Source organism: Mus pahari, chromosome 1, assembly GCF_900095145.1.
Source record: "Mus pahari chromosome 1, PAHARI_EIJ_v1.1, whole genome shotgun sequence".
NCBI classification, from domain to species: Eukaryota; Metazoa; Chordata; class Mammalia; order Rodentia; family Muridae; genus Mus; species Mus pahari.
The window spans coordinates 51,836,641-51,856,596 of NC_034590.1; the positions used below are offsets into that span (position 1 = coordinate 51,836,641).

Consider the following 19,956-nt stretch of genomic DNA (forward strand, 5'->3'; position numbering starts at 1 on the left):
TATTTTCCCTGAGGGAAGCGCACACTAACCCCAAATTCCAAACACAGACTGGGTAGAGATCACAGAAAACGCACAATATAGTGTATCCAAGGCCCAACATATAAGCCTACCATAAAATGACACTGAAATTTGATCAGTTTCCTAAGCTTTAGGCTCTCACCAGGACTTAGAAAGAAACCAGCATGGACGATGGCATTTGTAATTCCCACTACTCTAAGGGTTGAGAAAGGATTATCAGTTTGAAGCCAGCCTGACCTCCCCATATTAAGGCCTTGAATACAAAGGTTCTCCATGGGCCCACTGGCTTCCTTCTGTTACAGCTAACACTCTGCAGCACACTTTGCTGATGTCCAGCTGTTGCTCCTGGGTGTCCCACCCTCAGCAGCCCCCCCCCACACACACACACCAAACACATGCTTTAGTTCCACACGATTTATTAGCGGGGCGAGCCTGCTGGCAGGCTCTGGTGATGCTCCCAGCTTGTGAGGAGGCTGCTGTGCCCTTCCTGATGCCCATAATCCACAGGCTTGAATGGGATGCACGTTCCCCATCCTCAGCTCTCTACAGTACAGACAGGGCCCTCCTGAGTGCTGGCAGGGCGGGGCTGTGTGCTGTGTGTCCTGAGAACACCAAAGTGCAGCTGTGGAGGAGGCGCAAGTATCCAGCATCCGAGTGCTGACTCTCAGAGCTGTGATGGGTGACAGACACGTGAGCTGTGGGCCCCGGGCTAATGGTCACTCTCCATCCTGGTTGGGCTGGATGAGTCTATATTCTACTGCTTTCTCCAGACAGGCTGCAGCAGCTCTGGTGACTGGGCTGTCCTCACCCTTGGCCAATACTGACAGGATCTCCAGAACCTCACTCTCCATCAGGGTGCTGGCGAGCTCCTTCGAAGACTGCATCATGTTCAGCACCACCACGGTGCCCCGGTGCTGCAGCTCCTGGTTGGGGCTGAGGAGCAGGGCCTGCAAGATCTCCAGCCAGTGTGTGGTCTGTAGGAAACGACGGGTGTGAAGACTCAACAACAGGCTCAACTCTGGCAGAAACCACATCTACACCCTAGGAACTCCCCGACAGAACAGCCGTACCACCACGTAGGGAACTGCCAGCTCTCTCAGCCTCCCCTGCCCAGATCAGGCACTCACCACTTGTGGGATACGGCTGCAGAGTGTGGGCCGCATGGAGGTGAGCATGGCCAGGCCCCCAGCAGCGGCCCTCCGCAGCAGCTCATCATCCTCGCCGCTGTACAGCACCAGCAGCTTCATCCGGTCATTGCCCTGGGCTTCGAAGAGATCCTGCACCTGGGACAGATGGACGCAAGGACCATGCTACCGGGGTTCAAAGCCTAGCTGAAGGGCGGGGCTGCTGGTATCTGTCATGGCGACTGGCCGGACCAACCCTGGCATCTGTCATGGCGCCGGCCGGGCCTATGCTCACCTCTTTGCTCATGGCTAAGTTACACATGCACTCTGTAGCTGCTCGGCGGATCATCTCGTGCTCCTCAAACATGTAGCCCTCAATCATGGGCACAGCCTTCTCCTTCAGGATCTTCTGCCTGCAGGGCGAAGGTGGAAGGGCACGTCTGACCAGAGTCTCCATATTCATAGGTGCTGCCCTATCCCGGGGGGCTGAGCCCCGAGCTCAGGTGCTCCCCTAGCAATGCCCGAAGCCTTTGCTGTACTGGTTAGGAACTGCAGTGCTTTCTAGCCTTCTGGCCTGACAGGAAACAGCATGGGGCTGGTGTTTGTTTGTTTGTTTTTAAAGATTTATTTATTATATGTAAGTACATTGTAGCTGTCTTCAGATGCACCAGAAGAGGGCGTCAGATCCCATTACGGATGGTTGTGAGCCACCATGTGGTTGCTGGGATTTGAACTCAGGACCTCTGGAAGAGCAGTCAGTGCTCTTAACTGCTAAGCCTTCTCACCAGCCCCAGCATGGGGTTGTTAAGCATCCCAAAAATTAGCAAAGCAGGGTGGTTATGAGACAGCTCTGTAAACATCAACCGTTTGAGCACTGAACCTGCCCAAGCTGCTTGAACTATTTCCCTGATACTCATTATAACCCCATGCTTGAATTACCTTCCTTAATGCTCCCCTTATTCCATGTTTAGTGCAGAGGTGGCTACCGTCACTATTTAGCCAAAGCGGAAACTGGGCCGCATGGTGAGTGGTGTGTTCAAGGTCACAGTTAGTACTAACAGCTAATACACATTCATTGTGACTACTGCCAGGGCCACCATGAACTAAGGGCTTTCAGGAGAGGTCGGGGAGGTGGCTTTTGAGACAGATTATAGCTTAGCCTGGCTTGGAACTCACAGCCAAGAACTCTTCCTCCCTTGGCATGAGCCACCACACCCACTTGTGCCTGATGAAGAGTTTTATAAGCATTCTCTCAGCCAACTTTCCATGCTCCTACTTCATGGGTTAAATAACTAACTCAGAGAGCAGAAACTGAGGCAGAAGGACTTAAAGGCTTTCTTAGGGTTATACAGTGAGCCACTGAGTGTCAGCAGCCCGGGGGGAGAAGAAAGCAGAGGGTAAAGCCGGGGCCCCAGAGCTTCTCCCTGCCTCCCCTGCCTCTTCATCTGTAGGCTGCAGAGGAGTCATTGGGAGGCTTCCAAACTACAGAGTGAGTAACTGAGGCTCACCCAAATTCCCATGCCAGGCTCCCGCAGGTCCTTACCTGAGCCTCTCGCTGATCCCTGCCAGGTTTGTTAGGGCCATGAGGGCCTCAAAGTTTTGCAGTCCTGAGCAATTGAGGTGCAGCAGAGAGACAAGGGGCCGGACTACTTCGTAGATCTGTGGTAGAACCCCACCTATCAGTGCTCACCCAATCCCAAGGACCCCATCAGGGAGCCCACCCAAGACAGTGGCTCTGTGACTGTCCCCTACCCCAGGACTCAGCAAAACTGCCACTTCCTGATGGTCATGAGAAGGAGCCCAGGCCGGGGTGGGTCATCAGGGCGTAATGAGGGAACAGGAGGGGGTCCCAGTCGGAGCAAGGAGACACATACCCGCTCACCAGGAAAGGTCATCTCTGGGTTGGAGGTAATGGTCAGCTTGGCAAGAGCCTGGGCGGCCTTGGTCTGCCCAACATCAGTACCTTCCAGGGCCAGCGGGAGCAGAGCCTGTCAAACGACCCCAGCCCTGTCAGTGCCCAGGCTGGCCCCGGGAGTACAAGGTACAAACCGTCGATCCTCACTGCACATTCCCCCAGCCCCCCAACTCTCTCCTGGGGCCTGAGAATACGCCCTGCTCAGACTCTACTCCCTCACTCTGAGGTCTCTCATTAGAACTACCCAAACATTCCTCAACCACCCATTAGGTGCTAACCATGGGTTGTGCAGGGCCCTGGGGCCACAGAGGGAAAAGGGGGCAAGCTCAGGCTCTTTATGGATCCAAAGGACTCCGAGGCGCCTGTCCACAGAAGCATAACACTCCACTAGCAGAGGTTCCTGCTGGTCACTCTTAGTGTCCCCCAGGGCCAGCAGCGACTGAGTCATGTCTTACAGGTTGATGGCTCAGGATCAGGAAGGAGTCAGAAACCAGCTTACCTTGCCCCCTCCCTGGGCAACCACAGTACCTCGATCCTCCACCTCTTCCACCAAAGCCAGGAAGACCCTGCCAGGAGAAGGTGTGGGTGGGTGGGTGGCAGGCAGGGATTTCAATCTTAAGCTAAGCAAAGTAAGGCAGCCAAGTGCTCTAAGACCCACACAGTCCGGCAGCCATCCCTACAGGCATGTGGCAGGCTGAGGCAGGAGTTAGCAGGGGCAGGCCGGCTCACCTGGAGAGTAGCTCCCTACAGGAGTTCGTCAGCACGGGGCTCTCGGTCTTCACCATACACGTCATGGCTGACACCACACCTGCCGCCAGTAGCTTCTTCACACGAGCCCGCACGAAGCTTGGTTTGTCCTGCGAGAGAAGGCAGTAGGGGGGTTGAGGGGGAGCCCTAGCTGGCTGGGTGGGAAAATGTGCGCTTTTCTCACAGAAGACATCGAGGAACGTGAAAATAGGTAGCCAAGACACAGCTTGGAAAGAGCCGGCTTAAAAGAAAGCTTGCTGCTGAGGATCTGCCAATTACGGAACCCCACCCCGCCCCGACCTCCCGTGTGTACCCATACCTTAGGGTGTTGTTCTGGAACGTGCTGTTTGGCATACTTGGCCAGCTCCACCATCTTGGGGTCAGGCTCCTCATAGTCGTAGCTGTTGGTGCAATTGACCAGTGCCGAGCCTACGGCAAAGAGCACTGACCTCTCTTCAGACTGTCAGGAGAGAGGGGCATTCAGCAGGGCAGTCCCAGCGGGGCAGCCCAGCTCAGAGCAGCAGGAGCCAGGCCATCATCCCACCCTCCACAGCCCCATCTGTGAGGAACCCAGAGGAAGACTGGAAAAGGTCCAACCCCAGACTCAGAGCTCACAATCCTGCCTCTTTAACTCCTCCAGGGAGACTGTGCTTCCAGACCCTACAGGCACCACGGACACACACTGGCAGCTGGCTCTGCATCCCCAGGGTCACAGGGACAAGGGTGAGACCTGCTAAAGCCCGGTAAGCGCTCATCCTAGATCCCGCCACCCCTAGGCTGAAAGCAGGAACAGGCAGAGCTACCCTGCTGAGCTGGAACAGGGCCTTCAGAGCAGCCTCATCCTCCACAAACTCTTCCTTCACGTCCGCATCGAAGGTGAGGTAAGCCAGGCCCTCCACAGCCCAGCGCCGAGTACCCGCCTCAATCTGGTCATTGCATAGCCACCTAGGGACACGGATGATCGTGAGTGGCAATGAGAGGCCTGTGATGTCGGCACTCGGGTGGCAGAGACAGGAGGATCACAAGTTCTAGGCCGGTTTGGGTTTAGAGAGACTCTATCTCAAACCAACCAACCAGTACACAAACAAAAAATACAACAGCAAAGAATATTGGGAGAAAGAAGGAGCAGCCTGGACAAAGAGGAGGGCCAGGGCTAGGTCTCCCCTGACACAGTCACTTCTGAGCGAGGATCTAGGACAGTTTGTCTAAGGCAAGGCAGCTCCTGCCTGGGATTGTATGTGTGTGTGTGTGTGTGTGTGTGTGCGCGTGCGCGCGTGCACGTGCTGCACTGAAACTAGGCTAGCAGTCAGCAAGCCCCCCACGGCCCTTCTGTCTCTGCCCCCCACAGCAAAGGTGTGACAGGTACGGGGTAGCCACACCCAGTTTTTTAATAAGGGTGCCTGGGATTCAAACTCGGGCCCTCACCCCTGCACCTACTGAGCACCTCTACAGTCCCACCTCATCCCTTACACCCTGTCCCAGATGTGGGGAAATACGACTCACTTTCGGCACTGCTTGGCCAGTTTGAGAGTAGAGCCTTCAGCAAACTGCTTCATGCTGAAGTCAGTCCCTCCAGCCGATCCGAGCTTACAGAGTCCCTGGAGGAAGAGGACAAGGCCAGCTGGTTGGTGACTAGGAAGGAGGCTACAACCTGGCTCTCTTACCTGGCCTGGGAACTTTCCAAGGCCCTCTACCTTTGCTCTGGGAAGACCGCAAACATGAATTAATCAACAACCTCTCCACAGGTGACACATGGAGTATTAGGCAGCAGTCACCTCCCGAGGTGGGGACAGGACACGGTGACTGGTAGAATCGGACACCTAGTACCCTGAGCCTCTGACCTTCCCACACTCATTCCCACTCTACACTGTCCCTTTCGTGTCATTAAAAAAAAAGCACTTTGTGCCAGACAAAGGGCTCATACCTATAATCCCAGCCTTCGGAAGGTAAAGGCAGAATGATCAAATGTTTTAGGCCAGCCTGGGCTACATAAGCCAGCCCTGGCTCAAAAGAAAACAAAAAGGCCCTCTACAAGTACTTGAGCCATGTCCTAAATCCTCACAAGACAGAACCCCAGGACTAATTGCCTGTGCTAGCTGGTTTCTTTGTTAACTTTACACACGCTGGAGTCATCTGGGAACAAGGGACCTCAGTTGAGGAATGGCTTCCATCAGTTAGCCTGTAGAAAGGCTCAGGCCACTGGTGGTGGTGCCATCTCTGGAAGGTGGCCCTGAGGTGTACAAGAAAGCAAACTAAGCAAGCCACAAGAACAAGCCCGTAAGCCAGTGTTCCCTCAGGGTCGCTGCTTCAGTTCCTGCCCCATGTTCCTGCCCTGCCTCCCCCTTTCAAAGAAAGCTATAACATGAAATAAAGCTTTCCTCCCCAAGTTGTTTTTGTTTGTGGTGTTTCTCACAGCAAGAGAGCAAGCTACGACAGTGCTCAAGGAGGAGAACCAGAGCCTAAGTGACAGCTAAAGCTGACTCATGGGTGCCTGACCCCAAACACAGTTTCTGCTTCCCCACAGGCAAGGGGACAGTGTGAGGCAGCGTACACTCCCAGGCATCCTTTGTCCCTGGATCATCTCCCAGTTGATCATAAGCCCTTCAGTGGCAGGAGCCAGGCCCACACCTGGAGCCCCACTGAGGTCCTGTGTGTATTTTCACCTACGGCGCTGAGGCCACCCCAGGAGACACAGCTGAGCAGCCCCCTCCCATCTCACCACTAGTGCTCTGATGCGGATGCTGTCCCTCTCGCTGCCCTTATACAGGTCCTTGAGCAGCGAGACGCCGTTGGCAGTGATGAATGAGGCCCGCTTGGCTTTGCCGGCTGCGTGGATCAGCGCCTCCACGGCCACCAGCTGCTCTTCCTCCTGCTCAGAGGCGCACAGAGCGATCACGCTCTCCATGACACCGCTCAGCTCTAAGGCCCGGTTGCCAGCGTCGCATGGGCCCTGCAGAAGGCAGGACACTGTCTGGATGGCTCGTAGCTTCCCGGCCAGCCCTTGGCCCTCAAACCAGCTCCTGAGGGGCACAGAGTTACAGTTACGTCAAAGCACACAGAGGGGGACCCTTCTTCCTGCCTCCCCTAGCTCCCCTAGGTGTGTACTTGGTGCTAGACGGGAAGAAACAGCCAGAAAAGCTGCTACAGAAGCCTGACCATCCTACCGCATCAGCAGTCACCAAGCTCCATCACTGCCCTCCACTCGGGCCTAGCCGGGGACACTCTCAGACACACCGTCCTGCCCCACTCCTTTCCTGTACAACTTAAGATCGTCCCACTGCAAGCTACTGTCATCTCTTCCCCTCAGCTACCAACTCCTCAAGGGTACACTGTCACTTCTAGTTCTCAGGGTATAAAAGAAATCCAGTAAGTGTTTGCTCATCTGTCTGTCATGTGTGACACATCTGCTGAGGTTTCCCTGGTGTTGTCACTTTGGAACAAGAAGTAGGTTTGGAGCTGGGTACACTGGCATACCACTACATGCCCTGGCTACTCAGGAGCCCAGGAGTTCTGGGCCAGCCTGGGCTACACAGCCAGATTCCCATCTTAAAATGATAGGCTCTGGTTATTTGAATGAATGACTCCCATAAACTCATATATTTGAATGGTTGGTCTGTAGTTGATGGAACTCTCTGGGAAGGATTAGGAGGTGTGGTGTTGTTGGAGGAGGTGTGGCCGTGTTGGAGGAGGTGTGGCACTGGGGATGTTGAACTTTGAAGTTGCAAAGCCTACTCCTTCCAAATTAGTGGATGCTCTGTCTCTCTCTGTCTCTGTCTCTGTCTCTGTCTCTCTCTCTCTGCCTCATGGCTGTCTCAACATGTAAGCCCTCAGTTCCTGCTCCAGCACCACACCTGCCTGCTGGATGCCAAGCTCTCTGCCATGGTTATGAACTCTACACACCCCCTGAAACTGTAAGCCCCTAACAGACTCTTTGATAAGCTGCCTTGGTCATGGTGTCTCTTCATGCCAATAGAAACGAAACCAGTGCCTGATGTGGGGACCACTTTAGCTCCCTGCTGAAAGTCCGACAGCATTCTCGCCTACAGCCCCGACAAGGAGAGAGACACACGCTCCCTCACCTGATGTAGTTCTCACAGAGTCGGTGGAAGTTTTCCCGCTCGGCATCACACTTCAGATCATCGAACAGCTTGCTCAGGAGGATGGAGGCACTCATGCGACTGTTGGCCGTCACCGTGAGCTCGCTGGCGGCATCCTGCAGGGAGCCGCCCACCTCCAGAATTTTCTTCAGACCTGGAAAGATACCCTATTGAGACAGTAGAACACTGGTGCCCACCCCTAAAGATAGCAACAGCCCAGGAGATGCAGAGAAAAGCAAGGCCCCCTCTCTCAGCCAGGAAGGTCAGAGTTCAAACAGGGGCATGACAGTGTCCACAGAGGAAACAGAAGCAGGCTCAAAGCACCACTGAGGAGGGCTGCCATGCAGGGCCTTGCAAGTCCTTCCTTACTTATCTTTTTGGAAAAGGAGAAGTTTAAATTACTATCTTATGACTTGGTTGTCTTTTTTTTTTTTTGGTTTTCAGAGACAGGGTTTCTATGTGTAGCCCTGGCTGTCCTGGAACTCACTTTGTAGACCAGGCTGGCCTCGAACTCAGAAATTTGCCTGTCTCTGCCTCCCAAGTGCTGGGATTAAAGGTGTGCCCCACCACTGCCCGGCAATATAGTCTTAACATTTCTCAGTAATGATACATAAACACTAAGAAAAACTTCAAACGGGCCAGTGAGATGGCTCAGCAGGTAAAGGTGCTTGCTACCAACTCTGACTGAACTGAGTTCGATCCCCAGGACCCACATGATAGATGGAGAAAATCCACCTCAGCTTGTTCTCCTGAATTTTGCCATTGGCATGGCATTTGAACACACCCCCACACGCCCCCCCCCCCACACACACACTCTCTCTCTCACACACACACATAATTTCAAAAAGAGAAAAATGACACTGCCTTTATCCTAACCTTCTTCGGGACTGTCCAATGTACACACACCTATACACTGACACATATGACACATATATACACACAACTGGAAAGTCTCACAGGAGCCACACAAGCCACAGGACAACTTGTTACTGTGTGCAATTATTTTTCTTGTCAGTCCCACTGAAGAGCAGGCCTCAGACAGCCAAGCAGCTTTTTCTAAACTATACCACCTACCTTGATCAATGACCCAGAGTGTGAGGCTATTGTTGGGGTCCTTTGGTGATTTCCGGGGTACCATTTTAATGAGGAGGGTCAGGGCATTGTCACGGCCTTGGCCAGAGACCCCCACCTCAGTCAGTAGCTCCAGGAGGTTACTGATGAGAACCTTCAGCTCCCGGGCAGGATCTGGCAACAATACACATGAACGATCAATGTCCAGGACATAACGGGTTCAGTCCTCCGCACAACGGAGAGAGGTTTATTAGTGGGCTCTACAGTGACCCAGTCCTGCGAGATTCAGGCAAAGGAGGCTTCCCTCCTGGGTTCTGAGCTGAGCCTACCTCTCTCCTCAAGCACCCTACCTGGTAAGTTCTAAACCAGCTTGATCTACAGTGAGACTTTGTCTCAGCGAAATAAAAACATCACCCTGAAAGACTGGCTGGGTAGGGCCCCCCACCCCCCACCCCATCACAACACGACCATCCAGGGGACCAGACCTGCTTCCACTCACCCACGATAATAGCACCTTCTTTGCCTCGGAAGCCTTTCTTGACGCCTTCCTTAAGGGCATCAAACATGACCTGCAGCAGGTGGCAGGCTGCCAGCGACACGGCCTGGTTTTCCACACCCAGGATGGAGACGACTCTCCGAGTTCCCAGGACACTCAGGGTCGCCACTGTCTAAGGAGGGAAAGAGTCGGACAGAGGCTCTGGTTGGTAAAGGTGAGCCGTGGTGATTCCTAATGGTGAGCGTGGTCAGAAAGTGAGCAAACACCTGAGTGGAAGGACCAGCTCTGAGGAAAAAAAGTAAGGTGTGTCTAATGGTTATGACCTGGGGTCATGCAGGTATGACCTGGGGTCATGCCGTGCTTCCCAGATGGGTGGGTCTAAGGGAAGCATCTCATTTGGTAGTGGTGGCATCACCTGTAAACCCAGACATAGAGACTGGATAGCAGTCAGTTCTAGAACAGCCAAGGCCACATATCTAGACAGTGTCTGAAAACAAGGAGGAAGGAAGGAAGAAGAGGAAGAGGAGGAGGAGGAGAAATTCCAGAATCCTCATCCACCTTGGCTCTCTGTAGCTCGAGAGAAGACAAGCCCCAAGAGTGTCTATTTGGTCTCATGTCTCCTCCAGAAGGAGGCTCACCGCGACAGAGCTTCCCGATTGATCGATCGATGCCAGTTCCCAGCCCCAGCACTAAGGTCTGCATGCACCTGAGGGTGTGAACATGCATGGGCAGATCTGCAAGGCCTAGTCATCTTTCTTGTAGGCCAGAGAACCCAGGAGGCCTGATGGGTTCATCCCAGCTCACACAGACCTGTGTGGGAACTAGAGGATGCTATGGGGTGTGCATTGTCCCGGCTTGGCTTCAAGGCATTTCACTGACTACATCACAATCTACCCTTCTCGGAACTGGAGCTTCCTCTAAAAGCAATCAAGGAGCCCAGTGTGGCAGCACATGCTGTAATCCCAGAGGGACCATGAGTTCAGGGCAGCCTAGACTATGGAAGAAGACCCTGACACATCTATACACATAATAAGAACATGTATACACATAATAAGTACATGTATACACATAAAAAAAAAAAAAAGCAGATGAACCAGAGACCAAGTTCCTATCTCCTGGGTCCAGCCAGCAGAAGCAAGAGCTGGGGCCATAGAGCAAGGCTATCCTTGCCAAACTGTCCACACAAGGACAACAGTCTATGCTGCTAATCGGGTCACTAGAACAAAGGGAGAGATGCTGTTGGTGACATCACTGTCATCTCTCCTCTCCAGAGAAAAAGGGGGTTGGACCTGTAGAGCACACTCAACTCCCCTTTCTGAGCAGCCTTGATTGGGGCAGTGACCAAATGTCCCTGTGGACTGGCTTCGGGAAAGGTAACGTTCAAGGCGTCGCAGGGCTAAGTCTGTCCTTTCTGGGCCTACTCTGTCCCAATGTGTGGGTCTTTTCTGTCCGTTTTTATTTTTCCCTCTGGTTGTATCTGTGTCACAGACCTGTCTGTGGCAGAAGCTGGTTTTGGAACAAAATGAGGAATGGAAGAGCAGACAGGTAGATGGCATTAGTAGACAAACAGACAGACATACAGACCAAAGCAGTAACTAGACCTCTCCATACCACGTACCCGCGACTGGTGCTCAGAGCAAATGCCAACCAGTGTGCGCAGGGCGGCCAGCATGAGGTCAGTCTCTCCTGTGTCCAGCAGGCGCTGCAAGAGCTGAACCCCGTTGCTCCGGAAGATCTTCTCAGCTCCGGCATCCTCTCGGGCCAGTACCACGAGGTTCTGAGAAGCCTATACCAGAGGAAGTAGATTCTAATGTTCACACGACATATATCCAAGGGCAGGGTGAGCGGAGAGGCCCTGAGCTCTGGACCTCACTGATTCTCCTGAGCATCTGAGAGGTGCCAACTATAAACTCAACCTCTTGGAACTTCAGCTTCCCTCTCTTCAGGTAAACAGAGAGCTTGCTCTCCTGGGTGACAGCTAGAGTGGAGTCCCCAGCAGGGACTCAGGAGCAAAGATAGCATCTCAGTGACACTGTGTGCCAGATCCTGACTCCGGGTGGCCGTCAAGGCACTCTGTGAACTCCAGTTCCTGTTCCTTGCTTCACACTAAGGAGGCGTGCCCCGAGGCTCAGCCTACGACAGAGGAGGCCAGTAGGACACCGGAGGCACACACTAGTGGGCACAGGAGTGTGCACAGGAGCTCTAGTGGCCCACTCCAGGACCCATACCTTCTGCTTCTTCTCCGTGCCTTTCTCTTTGGGGTCCAACAGTATCTGAAACATCTGTTCTACTTTGGCATCTGTGGAGGACATGTACCGCACCTATGACAAAGCAACAAGGCACAGAATAAACCACCTTTCTTGGTCAGACATGTCATATTTCCTATGCGTTCTCCCTGGCTCTCCTCCCGGGAGGCTCAGAGCTCAGGGCCAACAGGTAACAGCTAGCAACCATGACAGACAGGAAGAGACTTGCCAGGCATCTCCTCCTAAACTTCCCCAGGGCTCTTTTCCTCTCTGAACTGTCCTGCTTAGACAAGAGGGCCTGCTGATGCTAAAGGAAGTGCCTTTAGATGGGAGGCATTCTGTTAGCCATGAGGAAACCAGATCCAGGCAGTGCCAGCCATACTGCAGCAGAGTAACAGCACAGACATGCTATTATGGTGCTACGCTTGACAGTCGTTCAAAAGAGGCCAGGCGCTGGGCAGTGGTGGCGCACGCCTTTAATCCCAGCACTCGGGAGGCAGAGGCAGGTGGATTTCTGAGTTCGAGGCCAGCCTGGTCTACAAAGTGAGTTCCAGGACAGCCAGGGCTATACAGAGAAACCCTGTCTCAAAACGCCAAAAAAAAAAAAAAAAAAAAAAAAAAAAAAAAAAAGAAGCCAGGAAGGTTTTCAGGTAGCTGCTAACACTTTTTAATGGTGTGTGTGTGTGTGTGTGTGTGTGTATGCTAAAACAGGTATTTTTTGGAAAACCTCTTTAACCCCATTCCTTTCTTCCAATGTTACCATTTTGATAAACACAACACACACACACACACACACTTTTTTCTTTCTTTTTAAATGTAGCCCAGGCTGGTCTTGAACTCACAAAGATCTGCCTGCTTCAGCTCCTGAGTGCTGTGATTAAAGGTATACGCCACCGGGCCTGGCCTTTAGTGGACATTGCTTTTTGCTGTTGTTTTTTTCAAGACAGGGTTTCTCTGTGAAACAGTCCTGGCTGTCCTAGAGCTCTCTGTGTGATCAGGCTGGCCTCGAACTCACAGAGACCTGCCTTTCTCTGCCTCTGGGATTAAAGGTGTGCACCACCTCTGGACATGGCACTTTCCTATGTGGATTACCGCGTATTTTGCTTTTCCATCTACCAATCAGCAGAGCCCGCTGTCTAGTCATACATGATCCATTTCTCAGAAACAGCACTGACCTCGTCTGTTTAGTTTTATTTCTCATTGCTGGGCATATAGGCAAGTTCCAAGTCTCTCTTACTATAAACAAGACTGAAATAAAAGTCAGACGCCTGAAATTCCAGCACTTGGGAGGTGTAGGCAGGAAGTCAAGGCCACCCACAGCTACACAGCAAGTCCCAGACTTAGCCTAGGTTACATGAAGCCCTGTCTTAAAAAAGTAAAAATAAAAATGCTTTTGGAAGCCAGAGAATCAGGGGTTCAAGGCCAGCTTCGGGCAGGTAGTGAGTCTAAGGTCAAGAAGGGCTAACTAGATCATCAGATATTCATTTACAACTTTGATATGCTAAAGCACTGCAGCCCAATGGAGCCAAATCAATTCATACCTTCCCCAGGTACTGTAAGAGTCCATGCACCCACACCACTTACATACCTGCCAAGGACAAACTCATACATACATACACTGAAGCACCATGCTTTAAATCTGATTTCCTCCATCAGGCTGAGCATTATTAATTAATGTGTGTTTGTTACTAGTAGCTCCTCTCTGGAACACTGTGTCTACATCCTAGACCCAGACCCAGGCAACCACAACTTCTCTTGGTCCTTCACATACCTTCTCCTGAATCTGGCCCCCAATGTTCCTCAGCGACTCCTGGAAAACTTTGTTCTTGGGTTCTAGGCTCACACATCTCTTCAGGTCAAGGACAGCCTGGTCCAGGCGGCCCAGCTTCTCTAGGGCTTGGCTTCGGCGATAGAGTGCTTTGACATCCCCACCGTCCTTTTCAATGGCTGAGCACAAACAGGGGCTCTATCAGCACCCAGGAGGCCACCGTCTCCAGGCAAGAGCAGTAGGGATAGATCTCGAGGGCCAAAGGAAGATAGGGGTACGAATGTGGAGCTCGGTGCTTCAGCCTCAGAAAAGGTGAGGGCAGCTGCAGAAAAGGAAAGGCCGAAGAAGTGGGAAAGCAAGTAGAAAGACGAGTGACTGGGACCAAAGGAGGAGAAAGGGATGGCTCGGTGGCCCCAGAGTCCTTTCCCACCACAGAAGACCCCATTGCTCCACACAAGGACCCACACCCACCCTACCTTTAGACGCCTCTGATTCTGCTTTGCTGTAATCTTCCTGTAAGAGAAAGATCAGGAGCCTGAGAGGAACTAATCGAGTGGCAATGGCACCCTTGTTTTGCTGAGCCACCTGATCCCCCACTACCCATGCCTAAAGACCTCTGGCAATCGTGCGTGGCTAGGAAATGCCCAGCTAGTGCGCAAACAGCAGCGGCTATGGGCAATCCCAGGCCCAGGTAGAACCAGGTTAGAGCAACCCGACCCTCTCACCAGCTTGAGGTGGCAAGCAGCCCGGTTTCGGTGCAAAATGGCCTGGTCCTGGGGCGTCGCGCCGAGACTCAGAGCCTGGGTGTAGGCGGTCAGGGCGCCCTCGTAATCCCCGCATTTGAACAGCTCGTTGCCCTCCTTCCGCAGCTGCTCGGCTGAGCTGGCCTGTGGGGAGAGAGAGAGAGAGAAAGGCGGTGGGCAGAGCAGTGCGACTGGAAGAAGAGCCGAGTCTCGGCCGAGTCCCGTGAGGGGCTAGAATAAGGTGACGGCGACCAGGTGCGAAGGCGCATGTGCGAAAGGGAGATGCTACAGGAGAATCAGTACGCACCCCGGGATCAGAAGGTCGGGGCTCGGGGGTCCCCGGGCCACTCACAGTCATCACGAAGCTGAGCTCCAAGAGCCGGTGTAGGCGCAGTCTCTAGAGCAAAGGTGGCCCTGGGCTCCGCGAGATGCCGGTGACTGCCCCGCCCCAGCAATGCGTCAGTGTTACGCTAAACAAGGCGAGGCCAAGAAGAGGTTGCGTCTGTGCAAGGGCGGGGTACTCGCGTTGCGCAGGCGCAGGCTCGGGCTCAAGGATGCTTCAGGAGCGCCTAGTCTGTTCCCACTGGGACCTGTAGGGGGCGCGCGGAAGAGGCTCGAAAGGAAAGGCGGCGGCCGCTGGAGTTTTGCTTTTCTCTCCGTCCCCGACCACGGCAGAAGTGCACGAAATCTGTAGTCATCAGTGCCATCAGCAGTAGAGTGTAGATGCCCAGTGCTAGGAGCGGGCCTGGGCCCCTGGGGAGAGAGGAGAGAATCAAGGTTGCATACTGGCTGCTACAAGTCAGGGTTTGCAGAGCCCAGAGTCCCAAGAGAGCATGGGATAAATACAGACTGCATGCACATATTTTGCATACAAATTTGGGAGCTCGCAAATACCTTGAAGACAAACGCGGCTAGATTCAGAATTAAACTTCCTTCTACAATATGTCCATAGACTACAAGATCCTCTTTATCAACACCGTCCAAACCCCTTAAGACATGAAGCCGCTTCTGTTACTTGTTCTTCATTTACAGAATTGGTTGTAATTATGATTTAGCGACCTCCTCTCCACTAATCTAGAAGCTACAAGTCTCCCACTGCAGAATTCAAGGACAGAGCCCAAGACACGGGAGCACTCTGCCAGTGTTCTTTGAATCTGGGACTAAAGTTCTTACCTGAGGATGGGTGGTGGCTGAAGAGAAGACAGGTTTACTTGGTACAGGGCCTCAAATTCATCCAGGGTACAGCAAGAACCCCCGGCAGCCTGCAGATGGCAACAGTAAGCCTCCTCGGGAGTATCAGAGAGGCGAGGACAGAAAAAACCAGGGTAGTGGCGGCCTTCTGCATCCCGTGTAGTCTGGCACAAATGGGGGTGGTGAGCCAGTGCTGGAGAGAAACAAGACGTCTATAGAGAAGGGAGGTTACCCACATCCCCTTCATCCTGTTCAAAGTGCAAAATGGGGTCCAAGTCCCAAAGAGAAGAGGGGAGGAGGTTCTCTCCGCCCCTCACCATCAGCTCTCCAGGACTCCTAATCACCCTCAGAGGATAGGGAAAGTATTATACCTGAGAGGTCGGTTGGCTGGGCAAGGTTCATCCAACTGAAAAGCAGTCCCCCGCACAGGCCTGTCAGCAGAAGCCCTGGACTCCTTCTCTGGAGGCCCATACGAAGTCACCTCCACCTCAGTTGCAGTCCTAGGAATCCAGTATGGGTTCTAAGCCCTGGCTACAGACAAGAAGAAGGGAGCTGAAATTAAAGTCCCAAGATTTGCAGGGGTGGAAACTCCTCTATTATAAGCTTGTGGAGAGATGAGAGTGATGGGGTCCTGTCATCTGCTGGGAAATGTGAGGCCTTTGGCTCCAAACTGCCTATGAGTTCCTAAGCAGAAGGGCGGAAAGGAATGCCAGGAGAGAAAGAAGTTGAGCCACTGTCAGAAAGAAAGAAAGAAAGAAAGAAAGAAAGAAAGAAAGAAAGAAAGAAAGAAAGAAAATGAAATGAGCATGTGAAGCCAACTGTGTTTCTATCTACCCATTCCTCAACTTCTAGGCTGCACAGACACCTTGGGAATATTATGGACTATTCCATTTTAGGCCCCAGAGACCTCTGTTCAGCCTGTGGGGCATCCCTCTGTAACTGCAGCGCCATGGCAACCACCAAGCCTGTCAGAGAGTCCTGTCACTAGGCTTCCCCTGAGCCTTATTTCCCCAGCTGCCAGCCCAGACACACAAGCTACCTGCCTGGTGGAACACACTTAGCAGCTGGCTGTCTCCACTTCTCAGAACCCTTTGGGGAGATGCCAAGGCCTTCTTATCCCTCATACTTCAGAGCTGTCAATGCCAAGATGGGATTTCTCCAGAAGATCCAAAGCACGATGGCCGGTAAAGAGAGAAGAATTATTCCGGTGCCTACCCAAGCCAGGCAACATTATGTACCTCAAGGGCCCAGAGCAGAGGTCTGGGAACTCAAGCAGGCTCCCTCCTGGTTCGAGAGATGAATGCAAACAGTTTCTGTAGAAACAGTGTTGCTTCCCAGGAGCCCACATCTGAAGCAATTAAGCAAGATCCAATTCTCCAGAAGGTCAAATCCTAGCATCTCTAGGGCCAAGATGTTAGGTTCAGGTGCCCAAGGTTACAAAGACTGACCCCGTGGGGAGAGCTATGTTTGGAGCACTTTGAAAACGTTCTGGGTGTTGCCAGGTTGTAGATGGCCTTTTTCTAGTGGAAGAAGCTGTTTCTGCCTCCCAGATAAAATGGGCTTTCCCCCACCATCCCACGGCCACCCGTGTGCTTTCCAGCAATGTACCCAGCACTCCGTGAAACCATCACTTTTGGTTTTTGTCTCTCTTTTCTGCAGACTGTTAGTTCTACTATGTCCTTGGGCATGGAGGGAACACTGCACCAGCCGCTGTGATTGTTGAAAACTGTCTTCTATATCCAGGATCTCGGTCTTTAAAGAACCTCCGTTGAGACTGGGATGATGGTTCAGTGGGTAAAGCGCTTGCTGCACGAGAATAAGGACTTGCATTCATTCAGATTATTGCAACAGCCGGGTGAAAAGCTGGGGGCGGCAACCTACGCCTGTTGTGCTGAGGCGGAGACAGGAGACTCCTTGAAATTCGTTCGGTAGCTAGTCTTGCTAAATACCTGGGCTACAGGTCCAAGGAGAGTCTTTGTCTCCAAAACTAAGGTGGAGACTTATAGCCTCTATAATCCACGAGCACGCGCACGCGCACACACGTTGGGGGAGGGGGAAAATGAATGAATTAGGGCTTGTTAGAAATAGTTCCGTTCTCCGAGCCTCCGAAGCGCCAGGCGGCGCTATAGGTGATTCATTCGGACTCCGAAGCTTCAGTCCCGCGCGCCACCAGCGCGATGGGCTCGGAGGCAGCTCAGCTGCTGGAGGCTGCTGACTTCGCCGCTCACAAACACCGACAGCAGCGACGAAAAGATCCTGAAGGGACTCCTTACATCAATCACCCCATCGGTGGGCGCGCCGGTTGGGAAGCAGTCCTCGCGGCCCGTGGCGGGTGGGGACTGACTGGGACGGGAACACAAAGCGCTTATAAATTACTGAGCGCCTTCTTCGAGTCCCAAGAGTTGTATCAACCACTTTTCGTGCGTTATGCGTGTAAGCCTCACCTGGGGTAGTAGGCAGGATTGCTCCCTTGGTGCAGTCGATATCCCAAGAGGGTAAGGGACTTTCCAAGGTCATCCAGCTGGTGAGGTGCTACATCTGGCTCCCTCTAGACTGACTTCTGCTTTGCCCCTGCCAGGTGTAGCCCGGATCCTAACCCATGAGGCTGGAATCACTGATATTGTGGTGTTACAGGTAACGTTACCCTTCCCTGCCAGGAGGCTGGTGTGGGAAACCGGAGTACTGTTGAACGATGGCTAGTAGGCTAGTGTCACTGGGCTGAATGGTAGCCTATCCCCAGGCCGCCCTGCTCCATGACACAGTAGAAGACACAGACACTACCCTGGATGAGGTGGAGCTGCACTTTGGAGCACAGGTTCGACGCTTGGTGGAGGAGGTGACAGATGACAAGACCCTGCCCAAACTGGAGAGAAAGCGGCAACAGGTGGAGCGGGCGCCGCACAGCAGCCCAGGGGCCAAACTGGTGAAGCTGGCAGACAAGTTATACAATCTGAGGGACCTGAATCGCTGCACCCCTACTGGTATGCTCGCCTACTGGCTCTGAGGAGAGAGGGGGAGGGGATGGCCAGCTTCTGAAAACACTGGTTGGTCAGAGTCCCAGAAATAAGTNGGGGGGGGGGGAGAGTGGGGGAGGAGTGGTCTTAACACCTCTGACTAAACCTCCTAGAATAGTCTTCTTTCCTAAGGTGGGAACAGAGTCGCTGGGTCATGCAGAAGCTGTCAGATCATTCCATCACAACTCATCTTATGGCCGTGTACCAAAGCCTGCCAGGAAAACAGGCGAAAGCCAATGCTGCCCTTAACATCACACGAGCAGGTTCCTGTCCCCTCTGGTGCAGGATGGTCAGAACACCGAGTGCAGGAGTACTTCGAGTGGGCAGCACAGGTGGTAAAGGGGCTTCAAGGAACGAACCAGCCACTGGAAGAGGCACTAAAGCAGCTGTTCGAGGAACGAGGGCTGACTCTCTGAGCCGTTTTTTGCAGTCCTGCGGCATGGCTCCAGCAAGGCCAGGAAAGATGGGATTCCTACTGCAGCGTTTCAGAGCCTCCTCATCTCTCACATTCCATCATTCAACCCAGACGTCACAGGCTAAAAAAACGTCTGCGTTTTTTCACTCAGCTGGGCCCAAAATATGGAAAGCAGATATGCCACTCCATCCAGGCACTAACAGCCTTTCTTTAAGTCTTGGGTCTGTTTGTTGTTTTGCATGGTGGAACCTCTGGCCCCTCAGGGACCTAAGATTGGATAAGCATTGGTTTTATAAGTCGTGGAAAATAAAGCACTTAAGGTAAAGGCTTAAATTGCTGTTCTTCCTTCTCTGGTCTCCCGAAGAGAACCCACATGCTAGATAGTCATTTCCCATGTGTCTTTTGCATCAGCTCCTTTGGGTTAAAAGCATCAATCCTAGGAGCATGGCGTCCTTATCAAGTGGGCTGGACTATGTCCTTACGAAGGTCAGACGATGTAGTTGTGGGATGGCAAATATACTGGGAAGGAATGCCACCACTTTCTGGCAACTGACTGGGAAAGACAGAAATCCCAGTAACATGAGGAAGCCTGGAAGACCTCAGTGCTCCAACACCAACTGCAGCGATTGCTCAATGATGCATAGCAGATGCCTGGACCCTTAAAGATTGCTGACTTCCTGGGTTGCTAAGTCACAAGAGCTTCTGGGTAACCGGAAGAGGCCTGAAGTTGCCCGCCCATAGAGGTGGGTGGAGTCTATAGAAAGCTCCCCCTTGCCCCCCAAAAAAGCTGGAGGTTTGAGTTGGTTTGCACCAAGTCCTACAAGTGCAGAAGTCCTACAGTGTGGGTGTGGCAACCAGAGAACTTGTGGGGAGTTGAACTTCGCCCTCTATCATGCAGGTCTGAGATACCAAACTCAAGTTTGTCAGGCTTGGTGCGCGGCTGCCTTTACCCACTCAGCCGTCTTGCCTCGCCTTGCCTTCGGTGCCCCTTTTTTTGTTCTGTTTTTGTTTGTTGGAGGGGAATAGGGCCCCCACAGCCATTCTACAATTCTCCTGCCTCTGCAATAAAGCATAACCATACCAAGGCTCTCCCGAAGGCTTCTTCTTCTTT

General features: G+C 52.8%; 2 protein-coding genes across 7 annotated transcripts; one reads left to right on the forward strand and one right to left on the reverse strand.

Moving 5' to 3' along the window:
- Nucleotides 1-417: 417 nt before the first annotated feature.
- Nucleotides 418-14,682, reverse strand: Unc45a (unc-45 myosin chaperone A). 3 transcript variants are annotated; one of them, XM_021187266.2, is made up of 20 exons: nt 14,533-14,682; nt 14,208-14,369; nt 13,959-13,995; nt 13,486-13,661; nt 11,697-11,789; nt 11,087-11,254; nt 9,472-9,640; nt 8,976-9,146; nt 7,884-8,055; nt 6,524-6,824; nt 5,308-5,402; nt 4,608-4,749; nt 4,124-4,264; nt 3,787-3,914; nt 3,557-3,623; nt 3,017-3,130; nt 2,686-2,801; nt 1,438-1,555; nt 1,146-1,301; nt 418-992 (listed from the first exon to the last, which is right to left on the reverse strand). In XM_021187266.2, the coding sequence occupies exons 1-20, from the start codon at nt 14,581-14,583 to the stop codon at nt 735-737; spliced, it is 2,835 nt and encodes a 944-aa protein (XP_021042925.1). In that variant the 5' UTR covers nt 14,584-14,682; the 3' UTR covers nt 418-734. The 3 variants fall into 3 exon arrangements, with proteins under 3 accessions (XP_021042925.1, XP_029397863.1, XP_029397867.1); XM_029542003.1 differs by having other exon boundaries at nt 431-992; nt 14,578-14,668; XM_029542007.1 differs by lacking the exon at nt 14,533-14,682 and having other exon boundaries at nt 431-992; nt 13,486-13,804.
- Nucleotides 14,683-17,576: 2,894 nt separating this feature from the next.
- Hddc3 (HD domain containing 3) lies at nt 17,577-19,178 on the forward strand. 4 transcript variants are annotated; one of them, XM_029542677.1, is made up of 4 exons: nt 17,577-17,705; nt 17,995-18,050; nt 18,157-18,397; nt 18,563-19,178. In XM_029542677.1, exons 1-4 carry the CDS (start codon nt 17,594-17,596, stop codon nt 18,844-18,846), a joined length of 693 nt encoding a protein of 230 aa, XP_029398537.1. In that variant the 5' UTR covers nt 17,577-17,593; the 3' UTR covers nt 18,847-19,178. The 4 variants fall into 4 exon arrangements, with proteins under 4 accessions (XP_029398537.1, XP_021070353.1, XP_029398540.1 ...); XM_021214694.2 differs by having other exon boundaries at nt 18,716-19,178; XM_029542680.1 differs by having other exon boundaries at nt 18,549-18,762.
- The last annotated feature ends 778 nt before the right edge of the window (nt 19,179-19,956 follow it).

Coding starts and splice junctions, on each gene's coding strand:
- Unc45a (XM_021187266.2), bottom strand. CDS start 14,583: ATGACTGTGAGTGGCCCGGGGACCCCCGAGCCCCGACCTTCTGATCCC. Junction 13,662..13,958: donor AGAATCAGAGGCGTCTAAAG/GTAGGGTGGGTG, acceptor GTTTGTGCTCAG/CCATTGAAAAGGACGGTGGG. Junction 993..1,145: donor GCAGCCGTATCCCACAAGTG/GTGAGTGCCTGA, acceptor CGTTTCCTACAG/ACCACACACTGGCTGGAGAT.
- Hddc3 (XM_029542677.1), top strand. CDS start 17,594: ATGGGCTCGGAGGCAGCTCAGCTGCTGGAGGCTGCTGACTTCGCCGCT. Junction 17,706..17,994: donor TTACATCAATCACCCCATCG/GTGGGCGCGCCG, acceptor TGCCCCTGCCAG/GTGTAGCCCGGATCCTAACC. Junction 18,051..18,156: donor CTGATATTGTGGTGTTACAG/GTAACGTTACCC, acceptor GCCTATCCCCAG/GCCGCCCTGCTCCATGACAC.